The 27,119-nt window shown below is 38.2% G+C and overlaps 1 protein-coding gene across 3 annotated transcripts; it reads right to left on the reverse strand.

Annotated features, from left to right (window-relative positions):
* LOC145480872 (uncharacterized) lies at window positions 1-27,116 on the reverse strand. Of its 3 annotated transcripts, XM_081459206.1 has the most exons (30): window positions 26,917-27,116; window positions 25,291-25,379; window positions 24,374-24,580; window positions 22,164-22,375; window positions 21,370-21,418; window positions 20,480-20,715; window positions 20,044-20,087; window positions 19,920-19,960; window positions 19,725-19,822; window positions 18,956-19,037; window positions 18,174-18,290; window positions 17,432-17,627; window positions 16,712-16,804; window positions 16,406-16,498; window positions 15,558-15,678; window positions 14,801-14,896; window positions 14,432-14,480; window positions 13,906-14,002; window positions 13,414-13,480; window positions 12,467-12,549; window positions 12,025-12,109; window positions 11,316-11,382; window positions 10,667-10,730; window positions 10,490-10,528; window positions 8,233-10,196; window positions 6,575-6,703; window positions 6,215-6,266; window positions 4,087-4,269; window positions 3,394-3,465; window positions 1-2,968 (listed from the first exon to the last, which is right to left on the reverse strand). In XM_081459206.1, exons 1-30 carry the CDS (start codon window positions 27,028-27,030, stop codon window positions 2,831-2,833), a joined length of 4,977 nt encoding a protein of 1,658 aa, XP_081315332.1. In that variant the 5' UTR covers window positions 27,031-27,116; the 3' UTR covers window positions 1-2,830. The 3 variants fall into 3 exon arrangements, 2 of the variants coding, with proteins under 2 accessions (XP_081315332.1, XP_081315333.1); XM_081459207.1 differs by having other exon boundaries at window positions 24,374-25,379; window positions 26,298-27,008; XR_014048568.1 differs by lacking the exons at window positions 1-2,968; window positions 3,394-3,465 and having other exon boundaries at window positions 4,183-4,269; window positions 5,573-6,266.
* Between the last annotated feature and the right edge of the window lie 3 nt (window positions 27,117-27,119).

Genomic DNA, 27,119 nt, shown 5'->3' on the forward strand with positions numbered 1-27,119 from the left:
GTAAGTAGAGATCCCATTAATTAGTGCTAAAATGAAAAAAAATTACCTCTCAGCCTCAGGTGAAAGGAATGTTTCATTGATAGCACTGACGTCTGAGCAAGCCAATAACATAGATATCTCAGTCTCTAATTAAGTTTTAAACAGGCACAATTTTGTATTAAAAATAGAACAAAATGGAATTTGATGTGTGATGCTGCAAGGCACATTTGGATTCCCTTGGCCCTTCTGTACACTGACATTTGCTGATGTCATTGCTTCTTTCAATCAAAAACTGATTAGTATACAGTGTGGCAAAGTGGATGGCAGGTGTGCACTGAAATAAGAAAATGTAAGCTTTTACTGAGTCTCAACTAAAGAGTGCATATCAATGTTAGTTCTCATAGTGTGTTGATTATGACAAAAAATAGGAAAGCAAAGAAAGAAAGAATAGTTTAAAGTGGTGCTATGACCAAATCTTTACCCCTTGATGTTTTAGGTGTATCACATAGAACTCCATGAAAGAACAAAAACGCTGTTTACTGTTTGCAAATATCTGCATCAGTTCCAGAGATATGTAAGTTTGAAAAATGTCTAAAATATGCAAATGAGATGACTGATGACATCATACACTCAACCCAATATTCAACCTCGTTCCCAAGGTCTCTCATCTTACCACCCCTCCCTTTGCTCGCTCCAGGGGACAGTAAGATGAGAGACCCTGGGAATGAGGTTGCCCAATATTATATTAAGTATATGAATAGAGCTATCTTGGCCAATTTGCAACACAGACCATTGAAACTTGGCAGGCTAATAGTTCTACAGGAAACACACCTACGGCTATTAAAAATTGTTCCCATGGCAACTCACTCTTTTCCAGTCCCCACCCACTTGATTTCAATGTTAGTGATTTTCAGCTTGAAAAACGTTAAACTAGGCCACGAACTCAACAAAACATATTTATACACTTGCTGGGACATGTATGAGGCACCATTAGCAAAATATCAAAATGGAATGCCAAAGGTGGCCAGAAAAGCCTTTAATATTGGGGAGGTCTGGAACCCAGTATGTTGCCAAGGTAATAAAACTGTTAAGCTTGTATTATGGAGCATGTTTAGTAGAATCGTACCCCAAAGAATCAAACATTACTGATACAAACTGGCTGAGATATCTTTCTTCATCATATTTGATCAAAATTTGGTTGAGTGTATGACGTCATCACTTAGTAATTTGCATATTTTAAAAACTTGAATATCTCTGGAACAAAAAGAGGTATTTGAAAAAAGTAAACAGCATTTTTCTTCTTAACTTGACTACTTGTTTATGTTTTAAAATGGCTTAGATAGGAAAGATGCGATTTTCGTCATAGTATCACTTTAAAGCACTAGAGGGTAGAAAAGATCCAGAGAAACATGGCAGTATTGACTGATAGAAAAGAGAGAACATTGACATTCTCACTTGTGTAGACAAGCAGATGGTGCTGCTGAGGGTTGATCTGTTTGAAAGAGAGAATCAATAATTGAATCTCTTAACAGCACCTCAGGGAACTACATCTTAGGGAATTGTACACAAGATACACTTGATGCCCATATAAATTAACTTTACACATGAAATAGATCTTTAATTGAATAAAAAACAATAAAGCATGAGTGGTGATAAGGCTTGAGGAGAGTCTCAAAATAGTTCATATCTGAAAAAAAATCCTGGTCAAATGTAGCATGTAGAACAGGCTGTCAACTCTTTTAACAAGTGATCTCAAGTAACCAGTCACAAAAAACTGAAGTAAACTGTTGGACAAGCGTAAAAAATGATGTGTCCACAGGCAGGATATTTTTACTTTCCTTTGCTTGCTTGTCAGTTGCAACTCGCTTTTGTATTTTGTTCCACACTGTGCTCTACTAAACTACCTGTTCTGCAGGCTAAGTCAAATGTAGTAAAGAGTACCAAACAAGACTCTTTTTGGCATTTTTATTGATCAGGTTACAAGGCTAAAATAATATTCATGAATTTTTCATCAACTACAGCTGTAGCTAGACGTACAAAGGCTATATATGATTGGAACATGAACAGGAACAGAGCAATAAAAACAAGACTTGAAAGACAGCTAGTTGCATGAGGTACATGTGTTACCTTGTTTTGTCTTTCTTTCAAGTCTTTATTGAGGCACTTACATCACTACTCCATGCAATTTACCCTTTACTATGCACATTAACCTTTGGCAATGGAGTTTTTGTTTGTCTTGTGAGGAAATGCAGTAAGATTGAAGGATGCCAAGCCAGAGTGACAAGAAAGGAAGCCGGGTAGCATATATATTTTTATACGAGGTTGCCCACTATTGTGCTAGTTTTCATTTAACAACAACACTACTTTTCCTTGCATATTGGCATTTAAAACATATGAAAGTATTATTAATCTTAAAATATTTTCCCCCTTTTAAATTATATATATGAAATAAAACTTACAAAATGTAATGAAACATGTAAGAATAGTTTTACATTTTTTTTTTCTGTAGTAAAAATTATAACATTTCATTTCATTAAAAATCTATATTCTCTAAAGATGGTAAGTAGTCAACTATTATTGAATGGTGTATATACAGACTTGATACAAATTCCTTGAAAACAGGACGTATTAAGTTGCAACAGTTTGGCACTGTGCAGTTCATAGCAATATTGAAGTTAACAACTACTAACAATTTGATCGCTAACAAAAGAAACTGGAACAAGTGAACAAACGCATATAAGTTGATAACAATGAAGATCAACAGTACTGTGCTCATCATACAGTAGTAAAATACTTCTTTTCATATTGGTGGAATGCTGACTTATTTTAGCCTTTGCTGCTGCCACTCCCTTTACCGCTTTCTTTTCCGTTTTATTACATCCTCTACCATCTTTTGGGTGTTTGCCAGGTTTTCTGATTGTCTTCTTAGCTCATCTAGTTGTTCACCTATGGTTCTAGTTCGTTCCTCCATTACCAATCTTTGAGCAGCCTGAAAAGGGACAGCAAGCCATGCAGTGCCCAAACAAAGCTTCTTAAACTCATTAACAATTCATCATGTTAAAACAAAGAAAATCACAACCATGAGGGAGGTTTGGATACCCGGTCTTAATTAGCATAGATTTTGACGATTTTACTTCTCCATTTACTCCTTAGTTTTTGTTTCGATTGAGAAGATGTATCAAACACGCGAGACACTGTTTCATTGGCTATATTTCGTCAAAAATACTCCACTGCGCATCATATGTTCAACTCTCTTCTCGGTGTTTGGATATCCTGATACAGTAAGACATAAAATGTCAGTATTAATTTATTTATATGCTTATGCCCCTTTCCCTGTGATGTTAACCAAAATAAATTTTATTTAAAATATACTTAATTTTTTTAATACTTTTCTTTAGTCTAAATGTTACTTACCAATGCACCCAGACGATCAGTTAAGTCTCTTTCTTCCTCCTCTTTCTTTGCTTTCCTCTTCCTTGATTGTTCCTAACACACAAGACAAAACAAGTGGCCTTTAGACATTGTCTGAATATGACTCACTTCTATGAAGCAAGTAAAGGTAAAACAGCTTCATAATGAGATGATCCAGCAGCACTTTGATTGTACAAGTTTTTTTTAATTACATTATTCAGGATTATGGCGCTAAACATAAATTAATCAAAAAATAGGTGGAACATTAAGAGCTTAGATCCATGATCCACCTCAGGCAGAGGTTTAACTTTTTTAAACTGAAACTCAACCTTGACACTGCATGCTAAAATGCTAAGAGAGTTCTGAGTGTTCATAGGAGTTACTTTTGAAGATTTTTCACTTGAAAAATACAAAATGAGCAACTTTTATTTGCTGTTTACTGCAGATTCCAAAACATAATATTAATAATAATATCAGTTCCTAATCCCAACACTGTTAAGACTAAAGACTCGGTTTCCTTCTGAATCAATGGGGGTTGATGAGTCACGAGCTAAATTTTCTAATCCACATATCCTCTCACAAAGAACAACAATTACTCCAGAAACTTCAACCAAAATTAAGTTCCTGGATATGCTTTTTTATTATGAAACGAGTTTGACTAAATGACATTGTTTTGCTTTCTTCGTGTTACAATACCTCTCGTCTTTGAACAGCCTCTGGGGAGAAATAATGAGGGCACATTTTTGAATTTTTGTTGTGTCCCACTTCTCCACAAGCTCCACACTTTGGTCCCATTGGCTTGTCACAGCTGCTTTTAAAATGACATGAATCTCTTGATTGTGAAGGCGTAACAGAAGGTGAATGAACTTTAGATGATGGCTGCATTAGAAACAATACCATCAAAATGAGACATCTACATGAACATTCTTTCAACAAGTTGCCAGTTTGTGCTGTACCTTCAAATAACAATAACTTCAAAACTAACAACACAATAGTTGATCATACAATTCCCAATTCAAGTCAATTCTCTATTATTCTCTAACTGCAGTAATTTCTCCTATATGCCTGAAGACTCAAAATATATGGCTTAACCCAAACCCAGAACTCCCTTCCCAGGAGGTTGTCTGACTATGTGGCCTTTTCTCTAGAGGAAAACCTCATTCATGTTTAGGTCAAGTGCTTGCCCTCACTTAAAAATCAGTTGCTGCCAGCCTTTGGCACTATCAGTTGCATTTTGCTGTTGTTCTCATAACACACTCTCCAAGTCAGTAAGACACCAGGCTCTTTGGCCTTTAGGTTATTTGAAACCTTGAAGCCATCACAATCCACTGTGGGCAGTCCTAACAGTCAAAGATCTCTCACATAGACAGAGAAAGAAATGTATCAAACAATTGTTGTTCATCTGCTTCACACAATAACCTTAGTTTACAATGTCTTGCATCTGTGAATGACTATTCCCACTCAATACAGGGTTCGTACCCTTTTTCAGAAACAAATTTCCAGGACTTTTCCAGAACTCAGACTGATTTATCCATGACTCTAAAATTCACATTACCCCTTTCACTCCCAAGATCTCAGTGTTAATTCTCCTTATTGACTGCCATACATTACATATTTTTCACTTGAGTTTAACAGATTTCCAGCACTTTCCAGTCCCGGAAAATGCCACAAAAAATCTTAAGACTTTGAAGGTTTTCCAGGACCCGTACAAACCCTGTTCATAGCAACAAAGGTCATTGCATTACAGTCAAACTGATAACAGCTTCTCCTTCAAGGCGGGTTTAACTGTGGGCCCCAGTTGAACATGCCACCTGAGAAGAGGGTGGTAAAAAAGGGCTAGAGTAGCCACCTTTTGCTGAAAGACCCTGGTGAGACTGAACTGTACCTGGCATGTTTCAGTCTTCACAGGATTAGTATTTATCATATTTGGCTGAGACAATATCACCAAGGCAAGCAACCAACACAGCAGGAAACACAAGAGTTTTAACTTCAACTGAAACATACCCAGAACCTAGACATACCAGGAACAAATCTCCTAGTTATGCGAGATGCTTCTCAAAGTCACAACCATGACTAGCTGATAAGGACAAATAATCCTCTGGAAAGCTCCTGGCACGTTACAAAGACCAAAAGGCATTACAAATAATTCTAACGATGGCGAGGTGTAAATTGCTGTCTTCACCTGGTAAGTAATTAATATCCATTTCCACTGACTAGTGGTCTAGCTTTATGTGTGCTCTTCTGGTCCTCCGTTTCCAGCTCAATTCCCTTTTTGGACATTCCAAATGGCTGAATTTGCCAACTTGTCTAATGTTTCACACAAAGCACCATTTCCAACCTGTTTTAATTTCTGAATATTCATAGGCCTTTGAGAACAAGTGGGTGCAGGCAAAAGGTCTTTTTTTCTGTTCGTTCCTTGATACTGTCTACATTCTGACTCAGAAATATAAACACTTACAGACCACAGCCCAAGTTATTATGGGCCATAAGTGTATTTCTACCTTAATTAGCAATTTGGATGAATTGATAACTGTTCAATGCAACGAATTAATGATTCACACAAAAACAAAAGACTGTATTTCAGTAGAACATGACTACTATTTTAAAAATAATTAATAGTATTCTATGCTTCACTACAAACATAATTGTGCACTTGTAGCTAGTCCCCTGCATACGTAACTTCATAGAGCCTGTTCCATTAAAATAATAAGTGATTGTTAATACACACCATTACAGAACAGCTTATTGCAACAACACAATTGTGTTAACCTGATGTGTAAATGATTAACTAAAGCAACTAACAAAAATTTGAAATTGAACCAACCGAATGAGGGCTTGAGAGAGCAGGAGGATCACGTTTGTGGACTCTTTCAAAGCTGCAATAACCAAAATAGAGGTGCTGGCATAAGTTGCACTGACAGGAACTAAGCAATGTTTGGCTAGACTAGTCTAGAACTTATGTTTGTAAAACTGGACAAGACTGCATGGCATAGCATAAGAAATCAATATAGTTAGCAACATTGCAGTAAAATAATTAATTATGTGAGAAAGGATGCGAGATGTGCAATAAAAAGGTTCCAAAACAAATTGTACTGAACGTCGCCTTCTGGGAGGCTACTGTAGTTTCCTTGAAAGTTTATTACACTGAGTCCTTTTCTTCTTTAAGAAACAGGACTTAACCTACCTGGTAGAAGATGAAAATGGCCTTGGAGATGCTGTAGTTCCTGACTGGGAGGCAAATGACCTCTCATCACTACTTTTCATCATACTCCTTGATGTGTAACCAGCTGCTCTACATCTTTCCTCATCATCCCTGATATATTAACCACATGTTGATTGGTCAATATACATTTTTAAACAAATAGGAATGCAAGCATCTTTGATAAATGCTGTGTACTTGAGTAATTCAAAAACGTGGGTTGCTAGGATCAGATTTACAAGCCTCCAACAAGGAATCATTCAATTATACTCTAGGTCTAAGGATAGGAATTGCTGTCTCCCACTGGGAGTACTCTTATTCCACCAGATGGCAACAAGGTGCTCCTTCAAAAGGAATGACAATAAAATATGCTTGCAGCCATGAAATGTCTCTTGAAGACAAATTGCAAGTCAAAGGACATGATGTTTTGGAACAAAACAAAGGCCACACAGTACAACTGGACTAAAAGGGACTGAAACATTAAGCAGCACGTTCTTACTCTCAACCAGTGTTTCAGCCAGAAAATTTTACTTGAGGGCCAAAGTGGCCCCTAAAGACCTTTTTTAGGGGCCAATCTTTTTAGGATAGGTGCCAATAAATTGAAAGCTACAGAAGGAAAAAATGCATCAGAGTACCAAGGAAAATAAAGCAGTTTATTTGGATCTATGATAAAATTTAATAAGTGCTTTTTGAAGTGTTTCTACTCAATGAAGTTTCTTTTGAATCAGATACTAGTATGAAGGATCTGTGCATTACAAGAGAACATTTTGTAGGCATATATGACGTAGTGAATGATAAAGGGTTTGCAATGCATTGTAGGGCAATTTCATACATGGTCATCGATTTGGAAGTTTTCCGAGAATCAATATTGCAGCAAAGCAAAAGGACGGATTGACTTCAATTATTTTCTTATGTTGAATGTTTTAGAAGCAAAGATCTTTCAATATGATTTTCTAGAAGGACATAATGTATAACAAAATAGCCGTTACTGATTGTCAACACAGAGAAATGTAGTCGCCATTATGGTGACTAAACCAAAAGGATGAAATGTTAGTTGCATTGACGACCATATCGGTCGCAATTTCTAACGTTGGGATGGCTTTTAAAATACTATGCCTGTGTTAATCTGGAAGTCTTGTAAAAAAAAGGGCCAAATTGGCCCTTATCTCGTTTTTCTGGGGGCCATCTCTGATTGCAGCGCAGGATTCCCGCAATGGCGCGCTCTGGCGGAAACACTGCTCTCAACTCTTCAAAAATACCTAAACTGAGTCATGCACCCAATGCTATTTACAGGGCTTGTTTAGTTTTCTTATATTGGTTTTTGGCATTCCAAGGTCTTTCCTCTTTCCTAATGTAAACGAAACTAACTTCCAAGAAAATTTGACTAAAGCAAAAGTCTACATTTTTTTTTCAGTGAACAGTAACAAATAAGATGCCTTGCTACAGTGTCATCTCTGAATAGGCAGATGCAACCCCACTCCCCCCCCCCCCACCCCCCACCAAGTAAAACATGTTAACCACTATTACTATAATATTGTATAACTCTATTATTACATGTGAGTGAACCACTTCAATCACTTTGTCTAGATGGCTATTGATAAAAATGTGATGCTTATGGGCCACCTTCTTATTTTTTTTCCTACCTTACGAGATATACTTCATCTTTGTGGGGACCCTGCTTTTTAGGAGAATAATCACATTTGCCACTTTCAATTCTGCTAGCAGGAGATGACTTATTGCCAAAAACCCTGTGTGAATCCTGCTTCCTTTGAGAATGACCTGACCTACTAATGGGACTAGCAATACCAATTTGCACTGGTTTGCCACATGCAATTGCAGCCACATTTCTCCTGAAATCAAGTCCACATGACAATTTGTCTCCCTTCCCAGAGACTGTACCATATTTTTCTTTCTGTGACTGGCGATAACAAGTGAGTTGGTCTTCAAGCTCATGACCAGTTGCCCTTGGTATGTTGTGCTGATTATCGGCACTCTTAACTTGTTTATTCAGCTCTTCTTGGACTTTTAATGCATATGCAAAATCGTCATCAATGCTGTTTTCTTCTTCTAAAGGGAATAGCTGTTTCCTGTTAGTTTTGGTAATGTCTTCAACTGGAAGGTCTTCTGAATCATCAAGTTCCTGTGAATCTAGCAAAATTGCAGAACACTTTGAACTTCCCACTGGTGTGGCATGATCCAATGCATTAAACATATCCTGACTTTCATTATATGGATCCCATTCAGAGGTTACACTAGAAGGAACAACATTATTGTCATCAACATCAAGCAAAAGTGAATCCTTCACTGCAGTTGAAGGACAGTTCAGTTTTAGAGCAGGTACATTTCTTTCCCTTGGGGTAACATAACGAACACTTTCTTCTAAAATAGTTATATCTGAATCAGAGTCTTTCTGCTTCCCATCCGGACTATAATTGGTGGATTGGGTATACTCAATTCTGCTTAGCTTTAAGACCCTTTCAAGATCTTTGTCCTCAGTTTGTTCTTTGTTTCCAAGCATAGGGAGCAAACCAGTGCTGTCTTCGGACTTTCTGTATTCTGTTTTGCTCAGTTCCAATGCTTTTGCTACATCATCCTCTATCTGTGAATCTTGCACTGTGCTCTTCACTAAACTGTTTTGTCTTGCCTTGTCATTCCATGCCTGATGCTCAGAATCTGTTCTGCTTATTTCTAAGGCTTTGGCCAAATCTTCATCATGTTTGGATACAGGATTGTTTCCTAGTTCTCTGTCATCTGGAGTAATATTTGCCTTTGGTTGACTCTCTTCATTCAAACTTATCACAGCATCTGAACTGCATTTCTCATATTCCACTCTGCTTTGTTCTACGGCTCTTTGTAGGTTATTGTCACAACCTCTTGTGGTATCTTTTCTGCTTTGCTCTTGGTTGGTACTTTCTCTTTTTTCTGATTGCTGCACCTCTGTTTGGTTTAATTGCAAAGCTCTGTGTGCATCAGCCATATCAACACAGTGATCCTTTTGTCTCTTTTCTTCAGCCTCCAGCTTACTTAATTCCAATACTCTTTGAAGCTCTTCATCCATGTCAGATGGGCCACCTGTATTACCTGGTTGTCGCACTATGTTGTTCCTTGGCGGACCATATTCCAATCTGCTCAGTTCCAAAGCTTTCTCCAGGTCATTGATTGAAGCAGACATGAGGCTCCTATCAACCTGTTTTTGTTTCATGTTTTGAAACTCTTCCAAGCTTTGTTTCAAGGCTTCCTCAAGTTCATCATTTGTACCATCACTCTCTGTCTTGCTATCATAAACAGTTGTATGTGTTGATTTACGTACATCATTCTTAGTTCTTGGCCTAACAGGAGGGTGTGAGTGCTGTTCTAATGCACAGCTTGTTCCTAATGTTTTGGCAGAGGATTCGCCATGACCTAGAATGTGTCCACTGTGATATGGACCTGCTTCATTTTCTGCTTTGCTGAGTTGCATAGCTAAATCAAGCTGTTCCCTTTCATCCATGGAATCCAGAAAAAATGGCTGCAATCCAGGGTCTGAACTGCTGGAAGTCATCTGCTCAACTGATGGTTTTGTTGTGGTGCTGCTAGGGGGTCTAACCAAGGAAGAGTGTAAGACTTCCTACATTGCAAAAACAGAAAGAATTTTTGTTGAAACAAATAACAGGAACAACATATATCTTAGAGTATGCAGATGGGAAAAATGAATGATATAAAATGTAGAGACAAAACAAAGTCCATGAGGACCTGTAAGAAAAGAGACGACAATCTTGGGAAAACAACTACAAATGCAATAAGGGTAATTCATTTTTAATGGTTGGATAGTGCTTAAAATGTACATGTCTAGTCTAGTTAAAATATATTACAAAACAAAATGTAAAATGTAAAATATCAAGTAAACATACAATACCATACCTCTGGAGTCTTATCTCTATACTGTGATGCTCTTAAAGCCTACGAAGAAAAAAAATGAGAGATTTGCATTTAATTTGTGACAGGTAAATGTACAAGTAACACACAAATTTAGAACAATAGGATACAGATGGAATGAAGATATGCTTCACATGAGATACATTTCAAATATCATCCAACCTGGTGGATCATTGCATCTTCTTCTTGAGAATCCGTAGCGAACATGAGGTCATCCTCAGGCAGCCTATCAATGAACAGAGAGGGAAACAAAAGGTAGTATTATTATTAGTTAATTGACTACAATCCAGTCAAAGCAGATTTGATAGTATTGACATGAGCCAGCTAGCCCACATTGCTGTGCTTACTTAAGTCTAATTTGTGCTTCACAAAGCAACCAGGAGTACAATCATTCTTCTAGATGTGATGCTACAATAGTCCATTGCAGGTCAAGTATCTCTCAGTGTTTTTTGTCAGGTCGCGAGACAAATTGCTCTAAACAATCAAGATGTTTTAAACATTTTGTACTTCGCTTAAGCACCTTTTTGAGTCTCAAACAGGCCTTGCTGACATGATTACCTCTAATTTGTCTCCTAAAAATTTCAATAGTGATCAGTAGAAACAGTGATAACATTGTTCAGTTAGAATGCAAGTTGAATTTGGACTTGGAAGTTTGTGTTCAAGAACTGACTTGGTTGTTTGTATATCATTATAATGCCCTGGTGTCAAGAGGCCATTACAGAGGATCACAAGCACTTGCAACTGAGTCCTTATACAAACATTGATCAGCAGTGGCACTATCTTATATTTCTCTGAGTATAGATTGAAATACCCTTCCTCCTTTTGTCCAATAATATGACCACTTTCGTCGTTAAATGGAAGAGGAGCATCTACACCACCTGACACATAAAAATAACAATTAAATTATCCTTTTTGTTAGTCCAATAATCACAAGTCAACACTCTGCCTCTGAGATGATCACATTATGACCAGCCTACATGTATTTGAACTCATCAAGGTGAAAATCAAGCCTAAGGTCAAGACTACTCTTTAAGAATATTATTACATGGGGAGCGAGAGCTTTCTATTGGCTGATAACTGATGAGGAGTGATGCCTAAAGCCAACAGAAACCAACATTGAGCAGCCTAATTGCCTTAACATAACCCACTGAGTGATCTATCAAAGACTACTGTCTAGCAATAATTATTAGACTGCTCCTGTGTAGCCAACAGATTGAGCATTCACCTAATAGTCAGTCAGTGGGTTATGAAAATATCCATTGGCAGTAACTACCTGTTACCTCCATTTCAGATAACAGAGAAACCAACAGATATGTCAAATGAAAAAAAAATATTTACTACACTTCAAAATTTGACACTCTGATATAGTCTGTTTAGAACTTTATCCATTATTAACTGAACAGGAAGACAACTTAGCTGAGACACAGACATCTCACTATGCTGTTTATTACACCATCTACTTACTGCTTGCAAAGTACATCTAAATGCACATTACTTTCAACTCTGACAGTTTATTGTACCTGTTGAGGTTTGATAAAACTTCCCCAAAATTTCTGCTGACTCTTCCTCAGTGTCTGTTCTACGCACTATCACTCCTTTAAAAACCTACAAACAAAAACGCAAATAAAATTGTTGACCTTAAGTGCAGATGTCACTGATGCCACCCATAGTTGACCGAGGACAATGCCAGAGATATCCCTTGTTGGAAACAGGGAGCCGTAATAGCCGTAATAAGGTGTTTTCAGTAATGTGAAATCAGGGAAAATTAATGAATGTAATCTTCAAATACTTCGTTGGGTGTTTCCTTGCTTATTGGAGTGGTTATCATATGATTGCTAAGACTGTACAGTATCAGGTCTCTTTACAAATCTACCTACATACCATTAACCTTCTGAGATAACCTACCAGAATGTTTCTTACAAATTCTAATTCAACATTTGTTTATTATTTTGTTTGTCTGACCTGTAGCCAAAGAATGTACCACTGTGGAACATCCTCATGAATCAGCTGGTCTGTGACACCCTGGAGATGTCTTTGAACACATGCTAATGGATGAACATTGCAAAACTAATCAGCACAAGAAATAAGTACTCAATGAAGCGATTTGTTTCCAGCAGGTTCACATACATAGTAATAAAAAAACAAAGTAGCAAAGTAAAAACAAAGCCAAAAGAACGTTTGAAACGAGGGACAGCACAGGACCTAGGAGTGATATCAAATGGTGAGTTCAGGATAATAATTAAAGAACAAGGATTTGAGATGATTTACATCACAAAGAGGAGTGAGAGAGTAAAGAGCCATTTTTGAAGAAGTAAAAAAAAAAAATACAAAACTCCAAAAAACATGTTTCAGAGGAGAAGGGCTTTCATTTAGTTGTGTCAGGGTTGAGACATCTGAGGCTAGATCTCTCCCTTGGTGGCCAGATGATTAAATGTTTCATATATTCCGTGGACTCGTGTTAGGCACACAACACACCTTTAACACGATGTGAAACTTGAAGAATGATCATCGCAGTAAATTTTCCAATTTAAGCAATTGGAAAGAAGAAGCCTGGAAAAAATCATGGCTTCAATGGGATTGACTGATTTTTTTAACGCTTCTTCCTTCCAATTGCTTAAATTGGAAAATTTACTGCGATGATCATTCTTCACTTTCATCTACAACCGCAGTTCAAATATGAATTATTTCATATATACTTCACATCAAACTTGAAGAATGTTCAAGTTATCTTGCAACAATCCAATTATTTATCCATGGTATACACATGCACACCAAAGATTGAACATTTTGACATCAGATACACTGCATGGATCAATTTGAAGCATAAAGTTGAGAAATCACAATGTCCTCATGCCCAAAAAATTTGTTTGAATTTTTAAACACAGTGCTGTTGGAATAGACAGTGCTACCTTCAGCAGTTTGATGTGAGTTCTCCAAGAGGTCAGCAAGTGCTTTGTCCAGTAACTTGTGACATTGCTGAAAAGAAAAAAAAGGCAGTACTGTTGTTATCAATTAAAACACATGTGCTAATTGTAGGCATTGCTTAATTTCATTAGTGAATATCAGAACTAGTGTAACTACTCAGCTTGTTTAGTTTTTACTATTTTGAGTAGCTTTTTTGCTTATTAAGTTTAATGTATTCTTTTGCTAAATGATATTCTATGTATCATGCAAAATAAAATGGTTGTTGTTGTTGGTGGTGGTGACCAAGAAATAATATGCCTAATTACTTGGACGTTGGCATAATTAGCTTAAGAGCTTAAGACTATAGCACAAATACTTAGATGTACAATAGAAAGTGGAGACAGATAACACAGTTGATGATAATGTGTTAAAAGTCAATTGCTACACATTGATTAACTTTTGACAAATAAATTAGGGTGTACATTAAAATAACTAACCTTATTATAAAGAGTAAGGCCTTGGATCACAATTAAAGATCTTTCTTTTTTGCAGCTGATAGGGAGATTGTGGAGCTCATTTCCACCATGGCTATGACTAAACAAAAGAATTTTGGGAAAACCCAAACATGCTAAGTACATTTTTCCTGGATCTGGTGGCTGAGATATGTCTCTGTGCATTACATTCTATCTAACTAGCACATAGTTTTGCATTCACTAAGTACTAAGAACCCTTGTTTTGCAAGTGAAAATGGTTGTCAAATGCTCAAATGCTAGAAATGTCTTACCCATATTTTCGTTTTATTCTTCATGCATGAATTTGCCCCAGGTAGGATAGTTTTTCAGATTATCACGCCATTAATTTTGTTCTCAAGCTCTACCCACTTCGTTACAATTTGGTAAAAATGACTAGAAATCAACCAAAAGAATGGGCTAGACTATCATTAGCAAAGCTGTCTTCAAGGATGTTGATGAAATACAAATTAACACAAGTTAACGGCAGACTGTTACTATGTAGCAATATTACCTTCTTATAATATCTGTAAACTCAGTTGCTGACCAAATAGTGGAAGTAGCTAAGAAACAAAAGGGAAATTTGTAACTTCTTCTGAGTATAATTTATTTAATAAACTTATGAGAGGAAGGTTCATATGTATTGCCTCAATAATTCCATTTATATGTACTTCTCTTACAGTGGTAGATGTTTTCAAGGGCAATTATACATTTGCTAGTCTATCCGGGAAAGCATAATTTCATGATTGTAACTGTTTCATGCCAAAAGTGCCGTCTGAGCTAGTGAATCATACTGTCAGCTTGTTCAGAGTTTTGGATTTAAAATCTAGAAAACAGACTGTACACACTTTGTGAAAAAAGATTTTACACATTTTAACCATACCTGGAACAGCTGATGTTGAAGTAACAGTGGTTAGGGACCTTTTTGATTTCCCTCCCTTCGAAAATTCACTGTATGTCACTAAACTGGGACTTCTTTCTGCAAATCAACAACCTTCTGTTAAATGCTTGATGGCACACATTTTGTGCAACAACTGGACAGTTATTCTTGATTACAAATAGACCAAACTTCTCTTAGCTAACCTGGTTAAGAAATTTTACCGTGTAAGCGTTTAGGCATCTAAATGTTATACATGATCAACATGCAAACCCAAACCTCAGTACAAATTTTAAATCTGCTTACCAAAAATACAACATCTCAAGGGTTTGATTTTGGGTAGACTTCCAAAAGCTGAATTACAAAGATTCAGGACGATATGATTCAGCACTGGAAGGGGCAGAACCAATTCCAAATGAGAATATCCATTCTTTAGTTAGGCAGTGGTTGGCACTGTTCTATCATTGTCCAAATTAAAAGACTGTGAACAGTTTTTGCAAATCTTGTGGTGCTCTAAATCCAGCTCAAACTCTTAGCCTTTTAGCTCAGAAATGATATTCAGTGGCTGGGAAGGTTATCCCCTACGTGCATTTGTTGCATTGGAATTTTTGACACTGTGCAAACAGACGTTGTCACCATCCCACTGCAAGATGTCCCTTAGTCACTGAGTGCCCTACAAGACGTAACTATGTTCAACTTTTTAACTAATTTATTTTAGGTAGTTTTGACCATTAATTAAATATTATGAAACATCTCTGTGTACCTGACAGCAGAGCTTCTATGGCCATGTTAGTTAAATGACAAAGCCATTCCACCGTTTTGAGCCACGAGCCAGTGCGGTTCACAAGAAACTGATCCTCTAAAAGTAGACTGTCAATTTTGTCCTTAAAAGGCATGACAATAATAATAACAATCAACTGTCATTTTCCAATGGTACAAAGTACTATAATTTTAACTCAGTACCTGCACATTGTCATGTTTGCTTTAAGGTCTTTAAGAAAGTTACATTACCATTACTCCAACCAAGAAAGCTGACTTAGCATTTTATCAGCAACCAGACAATATTTTCAGGTAGGTACTTTTTGTCAAATCCTTCCTCAGGGACAATAATTGGTCCAAACTCTTGATTTAAGACCAACAAAGCACATAAAGGCAAAAAAACACTTACAAAAAGAATTTCATACATCAATTTTATCAACATTACTCTTCAGTCTTGTACATGAAAATGCAAATTAGTTATTTTAATAGTCATGAACATCTGGTTCCATTGTTTAGATCCAGAGGTTTAAGTCTGAGCAGTTTTCACTTCAAAGTTGACAGTAATTTGGAGTTGCTTGGTTTTACTTTGCTATGCTAAGCAATTGCTTAAAAAGCTTGCTGTTGCAACAGTTTATCAAGTAAAACTAAAGCATGACTCAATCCTGTACATTCTCTTGCACTACAGGTCTGCTACAATTATTTTCTTTGACTCTTGATTACTACCTGGATTGTCTCTGTCCTTTGTCATCAGTCACAATGATTACTTTGCTTTGACATTATAACAGCCAACTGAAAATAATTTATAATCAAATTCAATAAATTATAACTGTCTTCTGCCTGTGTAGTATGTACCTGCAGAAAACTCTCCACCTCAGGCCCTGGGTTTCCTTTCAGCTCTTTAGGACTACCCTCCACCAAATAGAAAAGATTCTCTAAACCACAATTCTGAAAGAAAATGATTCAACTTTAGTGTTTCATATATAACATGTTAGTGTTATTCACGTCTGCCAGTAATTGCATCATCACAAACCAGCTTATACCTATTTGTACTAAAACAGTTGAGAATTGTCTCATTAAGATACCACTAAAGTTTTTTTTTACTCTTCAGCAAATGCCACTACTCTTTTGCAGTTAAAGTCTTATTTTATGCTAGCGTACCTTCATTCTGTGAACTTGATTCACAAATCTTGTGGACTTGAGACTAGACCACAAGTCATCCCATGTTTTCCTCTCGACAAGCATGGGAAGAACCTGCAAAATATTTTGAATATCGTCATTATGAAAACAGATGGGGTCCGTAAAAAACTTCAAGATAATGATGAGCTTCTTTCGATTAATGATCAGGTGATTTATCCACCTGGGACAGACAATCCATCTTGATACAACCTCAGTGTTAAGATGAACATGGGGCAAAATCCATGTCATAAAGCTGATTTGTCTGTCAGTATATGTCTTCAAGACATGCTAAAAGACAAACCAGCCAAAGACAAATTTTGTGCTCCCAATTCATCTAAACACCAAATTTATGCCTAGACAAATAATTATCATCCATCTCTGACAGTTAATTTGCCTCAGACAAATAGTTTTAGTAATAGTAATAGTTTTTCTGCAACTTTCAGAACCTCTCATGTTCACATGTAAAATAAATAAAGCAAATCTTGCTCTACATGGGACTTTTCTGAGGTTAAAATGTTTTAAAAACCTTTTAACCTCTAGGAAGTCCTGTGTAGAACAAGATTTACTTTATTTATTTTATAAGATAATTTGTACCTAGTATAAATTTGCTCATTGAGGGAAGTATGTCCTTTAGAAAGTTGAAGAAGATCTTGAGCTTTGAGCTTGTAATTTAAAGGGTTAAAATTGAACATTTCTACCTACCAGTTCCTGTTCTGGCATATCTCTGACTGTGTCAGGATTCACTCCAGGAGGAAGCAGAACCCACAGGAAATCTCCCACAGGGAGCTTTCTTGTTTTTGCTGACAGTCCTCTCTGTAGTGCCACTCTAACAAAACGCTCCCTCAATGGTTCTTCACTGTCAACTAACAAGCACACTTGGCAATTTCTGAATACTGGCCTATAAAACAAGATGATCTCATTGTCCACTAGTTTGTCCCTTAAAGAAAGGGTTCGTGATTTTAGTTTAGTCTAGTTTATTATTATTGTTGCCATGTAATAGCCTAGCCCTACATGCATTGCAGTGTCTCCACAGACACAATTTTCTGATAAGTATTAAGGTAAAGACTGCATCAGACTAAGTGTGCCATAGCACCAAGGCTTATCCCAGTTTAGCAGCATGAAAAGGCCAGGACTATTTCCACCCCCTTCCCCACCTGGACGAGATACTAGACTACTGCAGGGCTACAACGAGAATTTAATGTCAGTACACATTTATACACTTGGGTGGAGGGAGGCACTGTGAGAGTGACAAAGTCAAGCAACCAGTTTGCTGAATAGCACAAATTATGTCACGAATGTGTGGTGTCTTCACAGACAGAGTTAAAAGGTCTGGTATTTTCATTGAAAGCCCAAAGGTTCACACCTCCAATATAACAACCAGACCAAAAAGATCATAGATAGGTAACAAAGGGCAAACAAATACTGTATATTGTCTAGAACAAACCTTGCTGCCATGACTGGTATGGTTGGAACTGAGGCTGACTGAGTGAGATTCTGTACAGCATAATCAAATTCTGAGCACCTTGCAGCTAAGGGCAGGCCCTTTTCCACAAGAGAATACCTGTAAAATTACTATCAGTTTCACTTGATTGAAAGTGGTGAGGCATATGTTACAACAGGGTTGGTCTATGAACATAAAAGATGCCACTACTGTCTCCAAATACCAGTGGAAGCTCACAGCAGTTTCTTAAAGAACTACATTTTCATATGGGAGGGAGGGAATTCTAACTTACTTACAGCTATAGCTACTTACTGATCAAGAAAACAAGAAAATAAGAAAATAATCATTTGATGGCAGGTCATTCAAGATTTTTTAAAAAAAAGTCTCAACAGCCTGACCTATCTCAGTCAAAAAGTATGTTATCATGACATTATCAATAGAAAGACTTGGTTGCAGAGTTGTTAAAATTGTCCTAGTGAGTATGCAATATATTTTGAGCTAATTTGAACATCACATTCTGCTTGATGTACATTGAGCAGATTCCTTTCTTCTGGGCTACCTTGTGTGAACCTGTCTGGCACCAACTCATCACCTTGCAAAGTTATTAATTTTTTCAGCAGTGTAGCATCTTTTGGAAGGGTCACAGGGTCTGTAGGCTAGTTATATGTATGCTTCTGTTTTAAGCAGTTCATCTAGTGTGGATGACGATGCTTATGAAAAGAACTGTTGTTGGGGTTTTGATCAGTACATTCAAGGGATTCACTAACATATTAAAGTTTGTTTACTTTGGTATTTTTGCTTCCTTTTGTACAAGCTCATTCTTCATCAAGGCATTTTCCAGTGAGTCAAAGCCTCCAAACCATCTTCCTGTTAATGAGAACAGACACTTCGTCTTCAGATTCATGGTAGCCAATGAAGAAAAGCTTGGGAAGAGGTTGAATCATTCTCATGCATCAATGCTTAAATGACTGATGACAGGAAAGATCAAGATTCACATTGCAAGCATCCTGTACATGCAGCTGTCAACAAACAAATTCTCTTTATGGTCTACAAAGCGCTACTACCGTTGGTAGCAGTGCTTGTAGTAGTAGTGGTCATCAATCCAAAGTGGAGGCAAGTTCCCCCCATTATGGTAGGTTTGGTGATCTTTATGGCTAACTTACAATTTTGAGAAGAACTGCGATGCTCAGTTAAAATGAATGACCTAAAGGTTATGGTATTCTCCTAGTCCATTATTTGACTGTCAAGTGGTTAACTAATCTTTCACAAATAGATATCATAGTCCCTTTTGCAAGCCAAGAGTGACTAGTCCATTAGTGGTTCTGGGCTATATAATTACATGTAATCAATGCCACAGGGGTTTCATTAAGGGCCAGGCATAGGGCAAACTGACCGGCGGTGAGGATGATTTGGCCCATCTGGTTTGACAATCTAGAGGAAAGTTTTTCTTATAAATAAGTAAATTCAAAAAAATTTCCTGCCTGTGAAAACCAGTTGCCCTCCTGCTAAAAATGTTAATGAAACCCCTGAATGCTGGCCAGATCATCAAGTTACCCTGTTTGATTTCCAAATCTGTGTTTGTTAGAGGTTGAGCTCTGGATTTAAGGTCTTCTGCAGTTAAACTCATTTTGCTGGGAACTTCTTTAGAAGCCCTGTAAGTGTAATTACAACATTTCAACTTTGGCACAATGAACAATATGAGACTATCATTTTCAAAGTTACAGAAAATACACTTAGCAAATCACCTACCTATGAAATGCCACTAGCATGGCAAATGGTGCTCTGTATGCCTGCAAGAAAAAGAGTGCAGTATTTAATTACACCAGACTCAAATGATAAACATTGTCTGATGTTGCTTCTTTTAGGAGCTTACCTTAGGTGTGTAGCCCTTTGCAGGGGCGGGTGCTTCTGAGACATCTGACAAAACAAAAGACCACAGTTACAATATGCAGACTTATGGCTATGATCTGTGAGAGTTACATATTTTTCCTTATGAATTCACTGCCTACAAAACTGAGGTCAGTGGAGGTAGACTGTGAAGATATCAAACAGTTCGCTAACTGTTAAGAATGACATAGATAATTACATTATGTCGAGATAGAGGCTTTTAGCCAGGATTTGAAAAGTGAGCGTCCAAAATGTGCTATAGGGTCTGCTCAAATCAGCAATATTTATATGACATCATATGATAAATTAAACAAATTTCTTTAAGAAGTGCGATCCACAGGATGCCTGGACACCAGTCTGGCTAAAAGCCTGTCTAGATACCAGAAGAAATGGGTATTTATCTCAATGGAACTTTTACTTACCTTTTAACTGGTGATTTCTTCTTGTGACTCCCCTGTGCAGCACAAGTGCACAGTTATCACACAGAACCAATGGTGGTTGACAGTCAGCACAGAACTGAGTAGCTGCATTCTCCTCACAGTCTTCGCACATCCTTTGCTTCTGAGTTGCTCTCCTGCCACCTCTGCCAGCTCCACTTGGCCTTTTGCCCCTGTTGCTGCCTCTTCCTCTTCCACCTCTGGTGACTGCACCCTGAGGTCTTAAAATGATAGCATGTAATCATAAATAGAACAAAGCACTCTCATTCTTGTATGGCGACCCATCAATTTGTCCACATTGTCAATATGTATCTCCATTTCAGAAGGAATGAGAAGACTACATTGAAGTACATGTAAACAACTACTGCGTGGCATGCTAACAGTAAAGGATATTGCAAAGTTTTCTTAAGCAGTAAATTTCTCTTCATCAATAAATGCGACTGACTGGTCACCAATGTGACCAAAAATTGAGTGTTGGCGACCAGATATTAAGAACTAAGGCACAAAACCTTATCTTAGTGTCGAAAATTGCATAGATGTGAAAGTAGACAAGGAAGAAGAGGAAACACGCAAAATGAGACTGGAGCTGCTTTCACATCTATTGTTACTTCATAACGTTGTTTTATGTGCTCTTGCTTTAAAATTCTACTATCGTATATTAAGCTTCTTTGTACGGAACTTAGAACTATGTTGAAGTTTGTATATTAAGAATATACTGAAGTAAAAAATCAGTGAAAAAACTAAGGCAACCAAACATTACAATCAGTCAACCAAATTTTTGGGAATAAGTCACCAGTTGGCTCCTTAATAAAAAAGTTAATTTCGAACCCTGTTCATATGTAAATAAATTTATCTTCAGTAAGAAGATTGCTTACCTCTGCACTTCTCCATTAGTGTGGTCGTCACCATTTCCATTTGATTCATCTATCAATGAAAACAATAAGCTCATTTGCTTTCGATTTGAGAAATTTCAAACCAATTTGTGTTACATTGTGATAATGATGTCTGACAAAGGAAAAAAATTAACTCAACTATTAAATATTACAAAAAGCTTTTTAAAAAAATAACTGTTTTCATACTGGTGACTCTTGTGACTTAAATGGTTTACTAAAGAAAAGTTGAGAGAGAGAGCTTCTACTAACAACTACTGTCTCTTAACATATTCATCTCATTACAAATTTATCATGTTCCAAGGAATAATGAAGAGAGATCCTGGAACAAGGTTGATGTCACATCTCTACATCTATAAAATTGTCACTGCCATGGTATAAGTCTAAAATGAGATCAACAATAATCATGATAATTAACTGGGAGGTCTGCTGTTGGCCAGCAGATGATCCCCTTGGGCATGTGTATTTGACTTGCTTTGTGTAGCCTTGTCGCTTTGGCCTTTGGTTTGCCCCCTCCCACCCATGTCTTGGTTCATAGAGGGCCCTTATTTCCAGGTAAGTTCACTTATTCTCCGCTGAGAGCTCGGTGTGACAGGTTCCAGGGGGAGGTGACCAGTAGGAAGTTGCCATAGGTAGCCCCTTTATTTGCCTCTTGCTCACACTCACTTGCTTATTGCCTGCTTTGTAGCCAATTGGCACCTACCCTCCATTCAAATATTGCTTATCGACAAGCTAACATAGTAATACTTGGTAACTACTGATTAAATCTAGCCACTTACTCGCAGTAAGTCCTAATTTCACAGCCTGTCTACGAACAAAGTGACCAATGGAGTCTTTCTCATGGATGTCGTTTTGTTCATACTCATCTTTTAGTTGCTGCAGGGTATCCAAGGTTTGTTGGGACATGTGGACTGGCTTTTTGCCTGCAGTTTGAAGATGTTCAAATAGCTGGTCCAACTCTTCAAAGTATGGAGGCTGTTGCCTTTCTTGACTAAAGAACAAAAAAAAAAAGCTTTTTGTTTTACCTGGAGTTTCTTTCTTTTCTTTGTGGGAGGCACGGTGGCCTCATGGTTAGTGCGCTCGTCTCTGGATTGAGCAGTCCAGGTTCGAGCCCTGGCCGGGGACATTGTGTTGTGTTCTTGGGCAAGACACTTTACTCCCACAGTGCCTCTCTCCACCCACGTGTATAAATGGGTACTGCCGAACTTAATGCTGGGGGTAACCCTGCGATGGACTAGCATCCCATCCAGCGGGGAGTAGAAATACTCCTAGTCACTTCATGCTACATAAACCGGGATAAGCTCTGGCCTGATGGGCCACTTGGCTCGTATGCAGACTTTACCTTTACCTTCTTTCTTTAAAGAGAAAGAAGGAGAGGAGACCGTACTGTTAGAAGAAATTGATGCTCTGACATGAACCAACACCACCAACGCCACCGCCGACTAATACATTAAAGTAACCATTTACATCCCCTTATGATATGTCTCATTTTGAAAGGTCAGCCCCTGTGTAAGGTATGTCCTTCTTGAAAGATTTCTCTTCTGCAAGGTGCGAGGAAGGAGTGTCCTTATATGACATGTGTACCCTTTGGATATCGTCCCGTAATGAAAAGTATGCCCTTATATATGCAGGGTTGGACACCAGGCAAATTACCCAGCTGTGAGGATGATTTTGCCTGCCTTGTTTGATTGTCTGGAGGAAAGTTTTTCTTATAAAGATATTCAGTTCAAAAAGTTTTGTCTGCCTTTGAAAACCAATATTGTCTTCCTGCTGATAACTTTAATACCAACCCTGCTTATGGAAAGGGCGTCCCATAAATGTGGCTAAATGTAATTTAGACTAAGTTAAACGTGAGACAATGCTGGCCAGCAGTATCTCCCAGGGTTTTGGTGTGGGGTGGCCGGGGGCTTTGTGCAGGGGCACCACATGGCTTACAGTTAAGCTTCAGATGTCAAGTTATTCCGCATTTTTTATCGCTATCGGATAGTTCTCACGGTGCTTTTATGCTGGGCTGTCTGGTCTGGCAGCATTGCAGTAAACTAGCCTTTGCATCAAGTTGGTGCAGAGTCAGTTAGGTGCCTGGCATGGTATGTATCTCCTTTTGTTATTGTGTTTGGTTCGGGCTTGGAAATTGATGCTTAGATAGCTGGAGGGTCTCGGTCCCTCTTCCACCCTGTGCATGGTCCCTTCATTCTCCAAGTATCTTGGAGGGAAAGGTGTGGTGGTTGCCGCTCACAGGGTTGTCATGGTTACCCTCTGCGTTCGGCTTGGTGGCACTCGTGGCTTCACCCTCCTTTTAGGCACCACTCCCCAAGCTCATCTATTGTTGATGAGTTTAAATGTGGCTAAATGTAATTTAGGCTAAGTTAAACGCGAGACAGCAGTATCTCCCAGAGTTTTGGTTTGGGGTGGCCGGGGACTTCGTGCAGGGGCACCACATGGCTTATAGTTAAGCTTCAGATGTCAAGTCATTCCGTGTTTGTTATCACTATCAGATAGTTCTCACGGTGTTTTTATTCCCGGCCCATCCCTCCCTCTAGTCATGGTAAGTATGTGGTGAGTATCTGTGTTTCCACCGTTTTTCAGTGTGCTGGTGCCGGTTGGGTGGTTGCCACTCACAGGGTTGTCATGGTTACCCTATGCATTTGGCTCAGTGGCACTCGTGGCTTCACCCTCCTTTTAGGCACCACTTCCCAAGTTCATCTATTGTTGCTGAGTTTAATTGGAGGTTTTCTATTATGGGTTGCTATGGATGCAGGCTTTTAGTCATATGGGCATCTGGGTGTCCTGTGGATGCCCACCTTTAAAGAAAATATTGTTTTATTTTTTTTTCAAGTTGCTTTGTCAATTGTTCATTTGAACAGACCCTATAGCACATTTTGGACATCCATTCTTCAAATCTTGACTAAAAGGCTGTATAGTTAATGTTTTGTTGAAGTAGTTGTCCTCTTCTTGAAGGTGTTTAAAAGCAGAGATTTGACCAACTTACTTGTTTCCTCCATTAAAGAGAATACCCAATGCCATAAACTTCTGAATCAATGACTGCTCCAATCCCCTAGCAGCCCTTGGATCATCTGGACGATTGGCAGCATCTCTTTCCACTTCCCGCAATCTATAGTAGATGGTAGCAGCCCAAAGAGGATTGCTTGTTGTTTCCAGAACAGCATTGTCTTGTATATTGTAGAAGCCTATGGTCCTGTCATAATTCCAAACAGTCATATAGTGTTATTATATTATGTGGGTTATTAACCAAGCATGAGGTCAAGATGGCTTGATATTGGCCAAGTAATTTTTCTGCATGTTTATGAGACAAGGTCAAGGTCCATAAAACTCTCATAAAAAAGAACAAAGCCATTATCCAGCCATCTTGACCTAACAAGCTTGGTCATTACAGGACTTTTTTATTATGGCTGCAAGAAATTTTTCCTGTGTGACACATTGCATAACACCAAGCAGCCAAGATAGCGCCCATCAATGGCTTAAATCACATTTAACTCAAGCCACTTGATCCAGAGTCCACCACACCAGCACACTATTATATAACCATTATGCCACTAGATCTAAGATTTAACTTGAACGTTAATGATAACGCATGACTTTAACAGCCACCTAATTCACACTGTTTGCTATCCACTCTAAGAAGGGCTCAAAAAAAGTACATTCTCCTTCTGGGCAAGTAACTTTTCACTCTCACTTGCCCGATGGGTGACAGATCATGCACGTCGTCTGCCAACCAAATCATTAAATGAGCAAACTAAGACTTGCCCAGGGCAAGCAAAATTCAAGAGCCATTTGAACTGAGGGAAAGCTGGAATTCAAGTTTTTTTCAAGTCCTGTTTAAGTCAAACCAAATATTATGAACAATAACTATTGTAGCTAGTGAGACCAGCTCTACACAATTCTCACCGGTCATCAGCTAAGACCTCATAGGAACCATCATCTTGACGGAAATACAAAGAGTCAATTTTTGCTGCCCTGGCTTTCTTTTTGAATTCCTGACAATTAAAATACATACAAAATCAGGCAGTGTGTAAAATACCATCACGTTATTTACATTAACGTTTGTAGATCTCACAGCCAATACGTACACTGCTAGCCCAAAGCAGGCAGTTGTCATCACCCTTCAAACTACTAACTGTTTGTCCAAGCAGGAGAACCCCCCCCCCAGGGGGGGACTCCCATATAAATAGGACAGGGTTGTTCGTTGAAAATTTTGAAAAGAACCCCTAAGAGGTACCAAGATCCTGCTTTGTGGGCATCACTTGAATTTTTATTCATTCCTAAGAGGTACCAATTCTAAAACAAAGCATTATCTCCTGTCATATTATTTCAGCTCAATACCCTAAAAGGCACCACAAAAGCTCCCGCTGTGGACCTTTTGAGGCTGAACACCCTAACAGGTACCAAAACTGCTTTTTTAACCTCTAAAAGGTACAACCAACACTCCCGTCCTTTTATATGGGAGTATCCCACCCCCGGAGAGAAAACCTTCTGCCATGGAGGTTGGAAATGGGGGGGGGGAAGGGGGGAATGAGAGGGGGTAGTGGTGGTGAGGAGGGGTCTGTAAAGTTCTGTAACTATGAAAAGTTATACAACACACTGCAGTAGTTTTGATTCAGAAGGAAAATGTATACTAGATATAGGAAGTGTTCGTTAATTGGTGTACTTTTTCCATGTTTACATGACCCAGCTCATTTAAACACAAGGGGATTCGAGACAGTTACACAAACCCGAGATGCAGTCAAGGGTTTACATAACTTTTAAGAATTCCTCCAACCCTCCTGAGTGTTTAAATAAGGCTATAAAAACATGGAAAAAGTCTTCTTTTTCTTTTATAAAATAATTCTCTAAACTACAAGCAAAATCTAACATGTCACAACCATGTTTCCATACTGTCATCTAAACACACCTACCGACCAATGAGAGCATGCATAGTACACGTAGCTAAGTCATTTATAACAAGCCCTGTACTTATTCCTGGTACTGGACTGGAACTTACAATAAAGGCTCATGCAAGGGTATAACATTACAAAGATATTACTGTCATTTGCATTTAGAACAGATCCCAGCATTAGCCTCACTTGTAAGCTAGTTCCAGTCCAATACCGAGAATACAAATATGGCTTATTTGCGCGCAGCATGCCCGCTTTATTTTCTTGCGCGCGATGTAGCAGTCTACAGACTACAGACTTTTCATCATTGTATTTCCATTCCTATGACCGCGAGTTAACCGTAACCAGGCTAACTTGAGCGCTATTCAGGTTAACCTCAATTATTTTCAGGCTAACCAGAGCGCTACTTAGTGTCCGAATACAGTCTGTAGTGTGCAGTGCAGTCTGCAAAAGTCATACTGTCAATCTGGCGCGTTGTCCCGTGGAAAGCAAATTTACTTGGGCGGCAATTTTCAAAAGACAAGATCGTCCTTGGTTTCAAGCACAAGGAAACGGATCTTTGGGGGTTTTTAAGGTTTAAATAACCTCTCAGATCTCCGATTTGGATGTTCCAATGAAAAACAACACGAAGATAATTTACCTCCTTCACTTGCCCAACTGAAAACACGCGAGGATCTGGAAATTCCACAAATACCAACGCCTTGCCAGCCTTTGAAGGATCATATTTTTCTTTGTTACGGATGTAAAGTCTCATATTTTCTTTGTTCTCTCTCGCATTTCAGCAAAACCGCTTGGGAACTGCGAATTTACATTTCCATAACAAACAAACTGCGGGTCTTTCCC

This window comes from Orbicella franksi, chromosome 3, assembly GCF_964199315.1.
Source record: "Orbicella franksi chromosome 3, jaOrbFran1.1, whole genome shotgun sequence".
NCBI lineage: Eukaryota > Metazoa > Cnidaria > Anthozoa > Scleractinia > Merulinidae > Orbicella > Orbicella franksi.

Coding starts and splice junctions, on each gene's coding strand:
- LOC145480872 (XM_081459206.1), bottom strand. CDS start 27,030: ATGAGACTTTACATCCGTAACAAAGAAAAATATGATCCTTCAAAGGCT. Junction 13,481..13,905: donor GCCTTACTCTTTATAATAAG/GTTAGTTATTTT, acceptor TTTTCTTTTCAG/CAATGTCACAAGTTACTGGA. Junction 6,704..8,232: donor GATGAAGTATATCTCGTAAG/GTAGGAAAAAAA, acceptor TTAATATATCAG/GGATGATGAGGAAAGATGTA.